Source organism: Egretta garzetta, unplaced genomic scaffold (genome assembly GCF_000687185.1).
Source record: "Egretta garzetta isolate BGI_Z169 unplaced genomic scaffold, ASM68718v1 scaffold7, whole genome shotgun sequence".
NCBI lineage: Eukaryota > Metazoa > Chordata > Aves > Pelecaniformes > Ardeidae > Egretta > Egretta garzetta.
The window spans coordinates 221,440-234,593 of record NW_009260350.1 but is presented as its reverse complement, the minus strand read 5'-3'; the positions used below and the strand labels follow the sequence as shown (position 1 = coordinate 234,593).

Sequence of the window (13,154 nt, the reverse complement as noted above, 5' to 3'; positions counted from 1 at the left end):
GGGGGGGGGGGAGTTGTTTGTTGTTTCTTAGGGGGAGTGTAGACAGAGGATTGATAATAGTTGCTTGTTGAAATGGAAGCTGAGACTGATATGTGAAGGATTTTGAGACACCCTACATGAAATTAGGGAAATAGTTTTGTTTGTTGTATTTTTTTTCTCATGCACTGTCGCAGGCAGAAGGAAAGGGAGAGCAATCGGTGGGGAGAGGTGGAGGACTTTCATCACAGTTAATTAGTGGATGCAGTAAGTATGTGGCGCTCAAAGGATGAAGTGCTTTGAAAACTCTCCCTCAAATGGATAGTGCTGCAGGTGACCTTTTGGGAGAGGTCTGCTTACAGAAGAGTAGAAAGGCTTTCCACACAGTTTGGTGCAAAACTGGCTTTGTGTTGCATAGGGAAGTGGATCCTGTCACTCTGTCCCCCTTCCTAAACTGGCTGAGGAGACCGGTGCTCTGGCACAAGATGGTGTGATGCTATAGAGACGTAGCAGAGCTATCCATGTGCTGGGCAACTGCAGCTGGAAGCTTGCATCCAGGAAGAGGGAGAAAGCAGAGGAGCAAAATTGTAAGGCAGAATTTATAAACCTACTGATGTGTTTTAATAAATGGATGGGATTTGTTTTAAACTTTGTAAGCTTGTCTTTTCCTTTGAATTGGTTGATACCACCTCTCCTTACAAACCTTGGGTTTGGTGCCAGTTTTCAGTTGAAAAAGCATTGGGAAATGGAGGGGTTTAGTACGTCTGTAGGTAGAAGAGCTGGTGGTGACCTGCTGCTGAATGTCTGTTTTCCCCATGACGGAGAGGAGCTTTTCCACTGATTCGTGACTTGTTGCCAATTGGAACCTTGTTCCTTTCTTTCCTTCAAGGTGCTCTGAATGTCAGGATCCCCTCACTAACTGGTACTATGAGAAAGATGGGAAGCTGTACTGTCACAAAGACTACTGGGGGAAGTTTGGGGAATCCTGCCATGGCTGCTCTCTGCTGATGACGGGACCTGTGATGGTAAGGACTCTAAAGGACTCCTGCCTGGAGGCAGGACATGCCTGTCTCCAGCTCCTGGAACTTGGTTGGGAGTTGCCCCAGCTATTCAGATAGCCAAATAAACTGAAGGCAATAGTATCTTTGCTACTCCAATCAGAGATTAGAAATGAGGCTTGTGTGTGCATCTTCTGGATAGAGATTTATTTTGAACAGGGGTAACTCTTAAAGGAGCAAGTTTTGAGGATCTGAAGCCTATGAATGAAGAAAGTAAGGTGCTGAAATGCATAGGCATGAGAAATAGGAAGGTGATTAAGGGGACATCTTTTTAGCTTCTGTAGCACAATGCCTCAGTGTCTCCATGGGGTGATGTTCTACTGCACTGCAGAGTCAAGCCTCTCAGCTCAGGATAAGCAGCAGGTTCTGCCTTTGGGGAGGGTTGCCATCCAAGTCCCGCCTGGACTGTGGCCAGAGTGGTTTTCTGGCTGATGGTGTCTTGAAGAGGTGTCGGCCCCAATTGCTTTGAAACTTTGAAGTCTGCCTGCACAATATGGGGCTCACCTAAATGTTCCCCTCCTTGCCACAACCTTGCAAATATTTAACCTTTAAAACTGTCAAGAATGAAACACAACCATTATTTTTCTAGGGCCTAAATAAAAGCAGCATGGGTACTGAGTAATATGATTGCTACCTCAAAAGGAAGTCCTGAGAAAAGTGCAGTCAATTTCTCATTGCGTGCAGAAGTCTTTGCAAAATACTGTCAATAAGAGAGGTTCTTATACGGAAAATAGAAAAACAGATCAATGAATAAAAGTATTCTTTAAAGGTATTTCGTTTTCTTGGTCTCAGCTTGCTTTTTTTTTCCTGTCAGCTGGCTGGTAAAATACCTGAATCTGTGCATTGGCCCATCTGCCAAAAAAAAAAGCCCTTTCAGCTTTATTAATTCAGGCGTAACGTAATTATCTTGCCAAGAGCAACTGAACAGGAAGGTTTAATAACTTGTTTACTAGTCTGCAGCAGACTATCAACTATTTTTGATAGTTGAACAGCTGCCAAATATAGCAGAGGTTCCTGGGACACAAGCTTTGCTTAGCATGTTGACGTGTTTGTTTCGGAGAAGTTTTGCAAACAAAGTGCCAAGGATGGGGTTCAGGAAGGGCAGAATGGGCTAATAAAACTTTCCAGTAAAAAACTGCCACTTGACTTTGAGATCTGGATGAACATGTTAATTAGAGAGGAAAGCAGTAGCTGCATCTGCTGATGGATTTTGGCCCTAGTAAGCTACTCCCTTTTCTGTCTGTAGGTGGCTGGCGAATACAAGTATCACCCCGAGTGCTTTGCTTGTATGAGCTGCAAAGTGATCATTGAAGATGGGGACACTTACGCGCTCGTGCAACATTCCACTCTCTATTGGTAAGATGGCGCTGCGTGCTTTGCCACACAGTTGCTCTATGTGTAAGCCATATTTAGCTGGTTCAGCCAAATAGCACAGAACTGTGAGTTTGGCAGGGAGGGGTAGGACACTGCCCTAATGACTTTCTTCACTTTTTTTAGTGGAAAATGCCATAACCAGATTGTGCTGACACCAATGATAGAAAAACACTCCACTGAGTCTCTGCGGGAGCAGCTGCCTTATACGCTGACCCTCATCTCCATGCCGGCAGCTACTGATGGCAAGAGGGGGTTCTCAGTGTCCGTTGAAGGTGGCTGCTCCAGCTATGCCACTGGTGTCCAGGTGAAAGAGTGAGTATGACAAGGTTGTGTGCAAGGTACATGTCTGTCCAGAGGGAACTGGTAAAAATTCTGCAGTGCTGCCATCCTGCCAGCTGCTTTAACTGCTGAGGGGATCTGTCTCAGCACAATAGGGACATGTCTTGGCTAATAGCCATTTGTGTTTGGTCTCCATTTCGCTCCTGTGAGGACCTGAATTGATAACTTTATTTCTCGATGCTGTCTCCTTCAATGAACACAAAACATTTGGTGAATTATAATGGACTAACAATTTTTGCAATAGGGCAAATGAAGAGCTCTCCCCAAATCAGCTCAGACCTAAGCACTTGGTCTAATGGCAGCTCTCTGTGTTGGTAGATTAGCATTGTTTTATTTCAGAATACCAATATGAAGGGAAGCATCAGAGATCAAATATTTTTTATGATTTTGGCTAAGCTGACTTCCCACGCATACTATAATTCCATGTTTAGAGTTAACAGGATGCACATCAGCCCAGATGTCCGAAACGCCATCCACCCTGCAGATCGTATCCTGGAGATTAATGGAGCTCCTATTCGTACATTACAGGTGGAGGAGGTGGGTAGAGTTCTGTTCTGAAGCCTCCTTCTCATCTGCATTCCTACAGCTTTTCTGTTTCTCAGCACTGTTCTCCCACCCTACACACAGTGTGCGTACACCCGTAGTACTCATGCTGACAGTAGGAATAAACATGAAGACAAGCTTTGCTACGTCTTCCAGCTGAAGAGGAAAATGTAACAGGTGGAAATACAATTAGGATGCAGTTCTGATTTTGTGGCATTCAAATATGAAGGGAGGTAATAAGAAAAGTGTAGGGCTGTGACATGTCAGAGGACAGAGAGGCTGTGAAGACTCTTCTGTGTATTGCTGGTGAAGTCCGCTATTCCGATCCTTTTAGAGGCAATTGCTAGGAGAGAAAGGCTCAGCTGATCCTAGGGATAAGTTTCCCATTGCAAAAAAAAAAAAAAGTATTTGCTGTCTGTATTTACAAGTAAATGCTGTATACAGATGTCAGCTGATGCTGCAGGAGTGTAACGAGACCATCATTGCCTTCACTGTGCAAGGGTTTTATTTACTGTTGGTGCTGAAGAGAGCATTAGGAGCACAACAGACATCTCTCAGATAAATCTCCATGTAGCTTTTGCAAGGCTGTTTTTTGCAGCACTGTTTAGGATGGAAGTTTGTGTAGTTTTTGAACACTTCTCAGAAAAAGGGGGAGAAAAAAGTGTTTGGTCACTTGTAGCTGAGCAGAAAGAAGAGGATTTGTATAGTGTAAGGAACTTCTGTGTTGCTAGCTTGATTTGTCTGCTAGGCAGCTGTGGTGCGCACAACTAAACCACAGCTATGGAGTGATCTCACTGAACTCTCTACTCTGTGCCCCTGAGGGGCATTCTGCTGTGTCTCCTCTATCTCCTGTCACTTGCGCTCCCCCTGTCTGCTATTGTCCTGCCCTTTGGTTTGGCTGCAGGTGGAGGACTTGATTCGCAAGACAAGCCAGACGCTTCAGCTGCTGATAGAGCACGACCCTGTCTCGCAGCGCTTAGACAGGCTTCGCTTGGACTCCCATTTTCCCACCCACATAAAGCCGCCCATTTCCCCACGTTCCCTCTCTCCACTGGACATCAAGGAGAATTTGGAAGGAACGCTCCGACGGCGCTCCCTCAGGTAAAGACTTGGAAGCGATGCCTCTGACCTAGCTTGCCTTTGCCCTGTGCTACCTGGCTGGGCTGCTCCATGCCTAGGGCCTGCAATTGCAAATGACTGCAGGGACCTGACTCATCTCTGATATGAGCCTTGGTATAAAACCACTAGTGAAGCAGTGGAGAGCTTTAGATTCTGCTGTTGATATTTACTCTCTCCATTCCCTTTCAGGATGGCAAACTTTTCTTAATAAAAATAAGGAGCTCTGCTTTTAATATAGAAAAGCTACTAAGTTTTACAGTTAGAAAATGTAAAGGTCAGATTTTTACCAGCCTTTAATGGCTGGGGAAGAATGTGTCTTTAAAGGGAATATGGCTGAGACCTGGGATTTGAGAGAAATCTTGTCTTCCTAGATGGGCCACTCAGTTGCTCGTTTAGTCATTTACCAATATTTTAATCTTTGTTTAGAGGTAGTGAGTGCTGTGTCTTCACAGCTTCCTCTTCCTGTTCATAAAGCTCCACCTCTGACTGACAGTGCAGGAGATGCGGTGGTTAGGCAGCTCTGACTTGGAAGCTGCTCTAGGTTTGTAAAGAGCTTCCACGGTGCTGGGAGAGCATCTGGCTTTTGAGATATGAAGAGCACTGAAGCACATTTAGAAACTGGTCCCTTAGGAGCTAATGATGGGATATGTTGGACCAAAAGTTTCCTAGCAGTTTCCATGATCTTCCTGTCTCCTTTGTTTTCTAGGCGAAGTAACAGCATTTCTAAGTCTCCTGGCCCCAGTTCTCCAAAGGAACCTCTCCTTCTGAGCCGTGACATCAGTCGTTCTGAATCCCTACGATCCTCTTCTAGCTGCTCCCAGCAAATCTTCAGGCCCTGTGACCTAATTCATGGTGAAGTACTAGGAAAAGGATTTTTTGGACAAGCAATCAAGGTGAGGGAGGTCCCCAAACATTTATCATTTCTTTTGATTACAGCAATGTCTGCCTATCTCAGGATCCTTCGCCACTGTCTCAGTGGCCTTTGCCTTGCTGATAGTGATCAGTCTTGGAACTCGCCTGGTTTGCTCAGTGAGATCCATTTCTCTGAGTGCCTCTGGCTGCAGGCGGTTTTGACTTTGTCCCCTTTGAATGTCAACCTTGGTGATACATACCTCCTGAGTTATATTTAGAACTCCAGAGTTCCTGTGTTACAGCAACCACCTGCGTGAGTGGGGAACAAACTACACTTTCTCTTTCTTATGCAGAGGTGCATTCAACTCCCCAGTACAGCATTTCTCACCTACCCTTAGTGTGGCATGCTTGGGGGTTTGCTAGGCTGATGTAGTGACCATCTTTGAACCCCCAGTAGAGCCTAGATGGCTTCTCAGTGTGGTGGTAGTGGTCAGGTTTTGCATGACTCTCACAGTTAAAATCTCTATTAGTAGCAGTTCTCTTGTATTTAAGCTCTCTGGTCTTGACTGGGGGTGCTTCAGCAGCTCTTATCCTGACATCCCTGGAAGCATCAGGGTGCAGCTTCCTCTGCCTTATCAAGGTGCTTTGAGTTCCTCGGTACTCGGGTTGCCATTCACCATGTTATGGGAATTCTTTCCTTACACCTGTATAAACTTACATTGTCCAGCCACCATATTCATCTCATGCTTCCATGGGAGGTGGTGAGCCACTACTACAAACCTAATACTTTTGGTCCATACTAATGAGCATATTTCTCTTCTCCTCTGCTCATAGAGAAATAACAGGTCCAGGTAAGCAGAACCTTTCCTCTGTCGCATGCTTTTGTCATCTGCGTCCCCACAGTTAATGGCACAAAGGCATTTTTTTTTCTGCTCAAATTACCCAATAGCCATCCTGTTCTGGTGCATGCTCTGGGAGTTAAAATTGCCCTCTTGGAGTTTCATGATGACACTTGTTTCAGTTTTGCTGGTATGTCAGCTTAAGAATTCCACTTAGCCTTGTCTTGTCTTTGTCTCTTCACTTCCCTTTATCTTTGGGTATTAGATGTCCCTGGCTTTCATGTCCCTGGCTGAAATGTGTAGTGCTCCCTGCCTCGCTACTTGTATATGGATGCTTGATTTCAGACGGGAGCAGAAGAATATTGTACCCTTGCTTCTGTTGTGTTATTCCATGCATTCATATTCCACCTATATCAGCCTTGCTACGTCCCATGGTTCCAAATAGAACTGGTGTGCCACAGTGTTGGCAAGAGCTCATAAACTTCCTTAGTGTACTATAAAGGGGTCTTGTGTTCTGGATTGTAGGTCTGGAGGGTTTCTGAAAGGCTTTTTATTTTTAAGGGTATGAGGCAAAAAGTGACACTTCTCTTGAGCTTCAGATTGACTGTTTTTGATACAACAAGTACTGTATCTGGTCGGAATAGTTCCTTTCTGTTCCTAGAGAGAAGGTGGTTGTTTAGTTATCTGGAGATCTTAGGGAGACTGACGTCTCCAAGTTCAGCAGCTGAAGGGGAGAGGATTTCCAGGAAAACCTGTTTGTCAGAATTTGGACCCTTTCTACTCACTCATGCACCCCATGCAAGCACAGCAGAGCTGGCTAAAAGAAACCTCTAGAACATAGCAAAATGCCAAGAACTAGTTGGATACAGGCAAACAGCTCTTGAGGAACTGGAAGTGCTTTCCATGTTGAGAGCCAGGAAATTTATTATTGATGATTATGGTGGATTTCTGTGTGTTTGCCACCATTCTGGTACATTCCTTGCAGGTAGCAATTCACTGCTCCCAAGGAGTATGGTAAAACAACTGCTTCCTGCCTTAACTGAACAGCCTGCACATCCCAGCTTGGCTTGCACATGAGTAAGTCTGATAAGCTCATCGGAAACCAACGGGCTTCAGAGTCCCCATAAAACTAAAGCATGTAGTAATGTAGTTTTGGGTTGTTTAGTTTGGTTTCTGCTGCAAGTGAACGTTGATTCCTTGGCTACAGGCTGTAGCTGTTAGGGTCTATGTACAAAATCCCCATCATTCTGGGCAAGTACTTTCTGTAAGGGAACCTGAGCACGCACAAGTATGGAACTGATGCCCGCAGAGGCTTTGACAGCCTGTATGCATGCTCAGCCGTATGCTACCTAAAATGGAGACTTCAGCTCTGGTTCTTGGGATGCTATTGATCTGTTGGTATGATCATCTGCCAGCTTTAGGTAGTTCCTGTTTCACATACAGAATCTTAGCTGAATTCTGAAAGAAGAAATTTTACGCAGTTTTCTGCAGATCCCTGGGCTCTGAATTTTTTTCCCATTTATATTCCTCTCTGGATGGAGGAGAATTTTACCCTCTCTTTCAGAAGAGTTGCAAGAGCATTTGAGCTATGTATTCTTGAACCTTCCCTGTAGATGTGGTTTCTGTTTCCACCAGGTGACTCACAAAGCCACAGGAAAGGTGATGGTGATGAAGGAGCTGATTCGCTGTGATGAGGAAACACAGAAGACTTTCTTGACAGAGGTAGGAGCAAGATTTCAAAAAGCTTCTGAGCCAGTAGTGTGGTGGAACTCTCTTCCATCTTCTTCAGAGAGAGAGTGATCATGCCAGCAACCTGGCAGGAATCAAGGTGCTGGAGAGGGAGGCATCACACGGGGAAAAGCTGACATGAGCCGAATGTTTGCTTCAGAGAAGGGTGACTGACTCATGCTGAGCAATAGACATGGCTTCAGCTCCCAGTTCATTAATTTTTCAATGATAAAAAGCAGCCTGAGTCTGAGGCAAATTGAGCTGTGCAACACATAAAGGATTTATCCCTTGAGCCTTGTGCATAAATTCAAATGGTGAGGGCCAATATCTGTAAGATATTAAAGACTCCTGCTGTATTTAAGCTAAACAATTTTCTTGTTCCATTCTTTTCTTTGGCGTGGGATGTCTCTGCTTCCCAGGTGAAAGTGATGCGCAGCCTGGATCACCCCAATGTGCTGAAGTTCATCGGTGTACTGTACAAGGACAAGAAGCTGAACCTCCTCACTGAGTACATTGAGGGGGGCACCCTGAAGGACTTCCTCCGCAATGCGGTGAGTGTGGAAGCCTGGTAGACCTCTGCTCAATGAGGTTGACAGTGTGGTGTTGGTTGTCCCAGCCTTTTGGTGCTTGTTGTTAGTCTTCTCCTTTGGATCTGCGTGGAAAAGCTTCTTGGCTGTGGGTGGCCTGAGGCAGGAAGCACCTTCTTCCTGGGGCTGTATAATCTCTCTCTGACTGCTGCACGAGTCCCTGTTGTGGAGGAACTGCTGTCACCAGCTGGCTGGTAGAATAGTCCCTGACCATTGAGGACTTGTCTTTCAGGACCCGTTTCCCTGGCAGCAGAAGGTCAGCTTTGCCAAAGGAATTGCCTCTGGAATGGTGAGTCGGACTGTCCCTTCATCAGAAAGCAAACCTCCAGCGTCAGGGTTAGCTGCTTCAGCAGGGTGGTGTATGAGGGGTTGTGGATGCTGCCTGACTACTAGCAACTGGTTGTTGAGGTCTGTAAGTGTGAAGGGAACCCTTAACACCAAGTTTTCTCTGTCTTTTCCAGGCTTACTTGCACTCCATGTGCATCATTCACAGAGACCTGAATTCACACAATTGCCTAATCAAGTTGGTGAGCTACACCTCTGTTCCCCACAGCATACTGCTCCCCTCTTTGTCATCTTCCTCCCTTGGTTTTCTCCACATCATGTTCCCTCTTTTGTTAGCGTGGAACTGGTTTCAGAGAGGCTTTTAGTGCCCTGAACAAGGGAGCTTCATCTTCATGTAGGATTTTCCAGACTGATGTAGCTTTCACCATTTCTTCATTCTGTTCTCTTACCCCCTTTCCTCTGTTAGCATCTCCTATTAACAGTCACGTTACAAGAGTTAGTACAGCTCTCTTCCTTATCTCACCTATGAAATGTTCTCTACACCTGCTTCTGTTTTTTTAACCACTTGATGACCTTTATATTGGCACTTGGGATTCAGATAAGCACACAGGTGTGTGCACTCTCTTTTTTAAATGCTAGTACACAAGATGTTTGTGTGGCTTCATTCCCTCAAGCCTTGCCCTTGTTCACTTGGCTGGAATATGAGATTAGCATGTAGGCTTCAGCAACCCAGGATGAGAGTCTAAGTTAATTCCCAGCCAGGTAGAATAGGAAGGTCTAAAAGGAAGGGTCCAGGTTTGCCTTGGTAAGTGTAGCCAAATTGATGGGATTAGTTTTAGTGACCACACAGGAAATAAGACAATAAAGAGAGGAAATTATGAGTTTGGATCATGAACTGGGTGTCTTACACCTGTCTGGACAGCTTGCTGCACTCATCTGGCTGCAGGAAACCTTGCAAGTTGCCCTTACAGTGTAGTCGATAGTGAACAGGAATTGCAGCCTCCTTGCTCCTGAGAGGAGCTGAGAGGAATCAGTGGCTTGTACTAAATCTCTTGTGTAGGATAAGACGGTGGTGGTGGCTGACTTCGGTTTGTCTCGGCTGATTGTGGAGGAAAGAAAAAAGCCCACTTTGGAGAAGCCATCTGCCAAGAAACGAACCCTACGCAAGAGTGACAGGAAGAAGCGCTACACAGTGGTTGGCAACCCATACTGGATGGCCCCAGAGATGCTAAATGGTAAGATACCGATACCAGGGTGCAGGTGAGGAGACAGCCTGTGACGAGGTATAGGGATGATAGGATTACCAAAAGCTTCTGGCCCCTAGTAACAATCAAACCTATTAGAGCCTATGGTTTTAGACCTGCTAATACACAAGCTTATTTATACACACAGGTACCCTGGCTGCACTTCTCTTGCAGTGCCTGACCTGATAAGCCTTTGTACCAGCCGTGGTAATGTTTCTGGCCTGACAGCAGGATTTTTCAGGAGGGCAACAGACCTAAACTTGCTATGGTCCAGATAACAGGGAAGACAAAAAGAGGCCCGAAATAAGACCGAACCGGAGATCAATTTCTGTTACAGCCTCATGATTTGGAACTGCCCCTTGAGACAGGGGATCATTAAACTCTAGGACGAGGCTTACGTATGCTGTTGTGTAGATTCAGCGAGAAGTCATCTGCTGCCAGGTTTGCTGAAGTCTCAGGATTGGGGTGGGAGTTGTCCAAGTGCAGGGAAATCTAGTTTTCGGCATGCAGCCCTCAATTGCATTAAAGATGAACTATATCCCCTAGGGGAAAAACTGCCCTTGCAGAAGTTGAGGTAAGGGTGAAATACAATGGATACATTTTCCTCCTAATGAGCAAGTCAGTCTGACCAGGCTGGGCAGTTTGGCTCACTATGGTATCAATGTTGTCCCACATAGTCTACCAGGGAATGGAGTAGTGGGCTCCTCTCCCCAAACTCAACTCTTTTCCATATTGCTTTCTTGTGTGTTGTTCTTCTGTTTTCCTTCTCTCAAGACCTACAGGCCCTACTGGAGTCTTGAGGCTGCTTCTCAGAGCCTCTCTCAGACCTGGCATTTGTCAAGAGAACAGCAAGAGCATAGTCTGACATCACCTCTCAAAGCAAGGCTGTTTTTACCAGATATTGGCTTGGGAGAGGAGTGTCTGTAAGCAGAGAATGGCATGCTGGAGCCAGACTGCTTTCCCAAATTCAAAGTGCTGCTAGCGTGTAATTTATTATCTCTGCAGTCACTGCAGCGGGGACTGGGCACTCGCTGGCTGCTGGGGAAGCTGAACACTGACTCAGTGCACTGTAGAGATGCACTAGAACAGCAATCAGTGGAAATGGGCAGAAGCCTTCCATGGTTATCCTAAGCATTTTCTCAGACCTCTGATACACAAGGCATCCCTGTGTTGTCCTGTAATTCCCCAGTAGAAGAAAAAAGCGGGGTTAAAATATTTGATGGCAGTGTATAGGAAGATGCAGTTGGTATACGTATCTTGGGGATTTAAGCCTTGCTTTGTCTCCTGCTTTAGGGCCCTCCAGGCAACAGGCTTAGTTAAGCTTTGGACTGGCAGCTCCTAGAACAGCTATTCCCCAAACTGGCTCTCACAGAGCTGAATGTCTTGTGTTTCCTCCAGGACAGAGCTACGATGAGACAGTGGACATCTTTTCATTTGGGATTGTTCTCTGTGAGGTAAGACCAGGACATTACATGGCATCTTTAATGGACCTTACCTTCCCCATTGCCATCTCCTTGCACACATTCTGCCACCCACTTCTCTGTGTCTGAGCGTGCGGTCTGTGACCTAACAGCACAGTGAATTAGGCTGGGAGTACAAGCTTACCCTGCCCCTGTTCCCTTGAGGAAGATAACTGTCTTGTAACTTTTTGGTCCCAGGGGGAGTTTCTTCCTGGACTGAAAGAAATGCAGAGGTTCCTCCTGAACTGAGAGAAGCTGTAAAAATGCCTATCCAGTTCTGACTGAGCCCTCGTTTCCATTTGAAAGTAGACTTATTACTTAAAACTGTGATACTTTTTTTCTTTTTCTACTGCCTCATTAAAAGAACAATCAGCTGTATAACCTCAGCAAATTCAGGGCCTTCACTGAGGGTGGCACTTGAAAGAAGGAGAAACTGAAACCTCTTTGCTGGTTGATTAATGAAGCTTGCACCCTGAATTCTGTTCGCTTAGTTTACGTCTGAGACAATGCACAGTCTTACTGTTATGTCAGGCTTTTCTGTCTGCAAAGAACAGCGCTCAAAACCTGCAAGGTATTTTCTGTTTAAGGGGTGTGTAAGACAGTGGAAATACAGATGAAAAGTGGGATGTTATGTTAGCAGTTACAGGAATACCAGAGGACACCAGCACAGCTTCATCTTCAGTGTTTGGATGAAGGGGACAAAGAAAATATCTGTGCATAAATCTTTGTGGCCTCATCTGGAGCTCTGTTTACACTGGGCCCTCCTCAGAGAATGTTGTGGTTGTGAGTGATAGATTTAGGAACTGGAAAAATCTGTATGTGGGATTCAAACAATTGTTTCAACTAGAAAAAAGACAAAGAAGGAGGTAGTAGCATATAAGCATTTTCCTTGTCATCAAAATAAAGATGCTAAAAAAACAAAAACGAAGGTACACACTCAAACAGATAAGAAAATAATCCTGCCAAAACACATAATGGGCATTCCACCGTCTAGTTACAGGATGTGGTTGCCCTGCTGAGTTATTTGCCTAGAAAAGCCTGGGTGGTTATTTATAACTCTTTTTATGATACCCGATGAGGCTTTAAACCTAATACTCTTCCTCATGTGAGAGTTTGTATTGACATTGACCTTGGCTGCGTCCAGATCACCCCACAGCTCTCCGCTGTGGGTTCCTTCCCTCTGACTACACTTTGAGTCCTCTAGTGCTGGAGGTGGTGAGCACTGGGACTTCTGAGTGCTTCTCTGTTTCATCCGGCCCTTTCCTCTACAGCTCTTGCCTGTAACCTCCTGAGCATTGGTTAGGGTTGTTCTCTCCGCCCCTACCCTCTGGCTTGGGTGGGGTCAAATCTGCCAGTAATGAGCAGCTCAGGATTTGTGTTGCTGTTGACTTCACAGCATCGATTAGGACAGGCTCTGTAGACCGAGGGGCTTTGCTGGTGATGTGGTAAAATTGTGTGAGGGGAGAGATGGGATGGCGATGCAGGTTGTGTTGATTACCTGCAATCAGGAGGGGCTGCATCATCCCCAGCAGCATACAGCACAGTAGCTGATCCAGCAGTGAGACACTTGTCAAGCTCTCTGAGAGGTGCACATCAGCCTGTATCTCATAGCAGAGAAACCCTGGGGAGAAAGAGAAGGCATCTGGGCCTTCACAACAGTGGCTACATTGCCAGGCCTCAAAAAAGTTTCATATGAAGTTTGACTGTATGCGCTCATTCCCCTGTGCAACTAGCCCCACAGGAAAGGAGG

The 13,154-nt window shown here is 45.7% G+C and overlaps 2 protein-coding genes across 2 annotated transcripts in view; one reads left to right on the top strand and one right to left on the bottom strand.

Annotated features, from left to right (window-relative positions):
* PIK3IP1 (phosphoinositide-3-kinase interacting protein 1) overlaps positions 1-13,154 on the bottom strand; it is a 25,039-nt gene that overhangs the window by 1,603 nt on the left and 10,282 nt on the right. The window contains exon 4 of the transcript XR_004842518.1: positions 12,903-13,025. The gene's annotated coding sequence lies outside the window, so the exon portion shown is untranslated. The remainder of the gene's footprint in view (positions 1-12,902; positions 13,026-13,154) is intronic.
* LIMK2 (LIM domain kinase 2) overlaps positions 1-13,154 on the top strand; it is a 20,728-nt gene that overhangs the window by 5,455 nt on the left and 2,119 nt on the right. Inside the window, exons 2-14 of the mRNA XM_009642820.2 lie at positions 866-1,001; positions 2,281-2,390; positions 2,532-2,720; positions 3,179-3,284; positions 4,195-4,391; positions 5,116-5,302; positions 7,736-7,822; positions 8,248-8,379; positions 8,648-8,704; positions 8,877-8,942; positions 9,761-9,935; positions 11,343-11,471; positions 12,865-12,875. Coding sequence (XP_009641115.1) covers positions 866-1,001; positions 2,281-2,390; positions 2,532-2,720; positions 3,179-3,284; positions 4,195-4,391; positions 5,116-5,302; positions 7,736-7,822; positions 8,248-8,379; positions 8,648-8,704; positions 8,877-8,942; positions 9,761-9,935; positions 11,343-11,471; positions 12,865-12,875 — 1,582 coding nt within the window. The remainder of the gene's footprint in view (positions 1-865; positions 1,002-2,280; positions 2,391-2,531; positions 2,721-3,178; positions 3,285-4,194; positions 4,392-5,115; positions 5,303-7,735; positions 7,823-8,247; positions 8,380-8,647; positions 8,705-8,876; positions 8,943-9,760; positions 9,936-11,342; positions 11,472-12,864; positions 12,876-13,154) is intronic.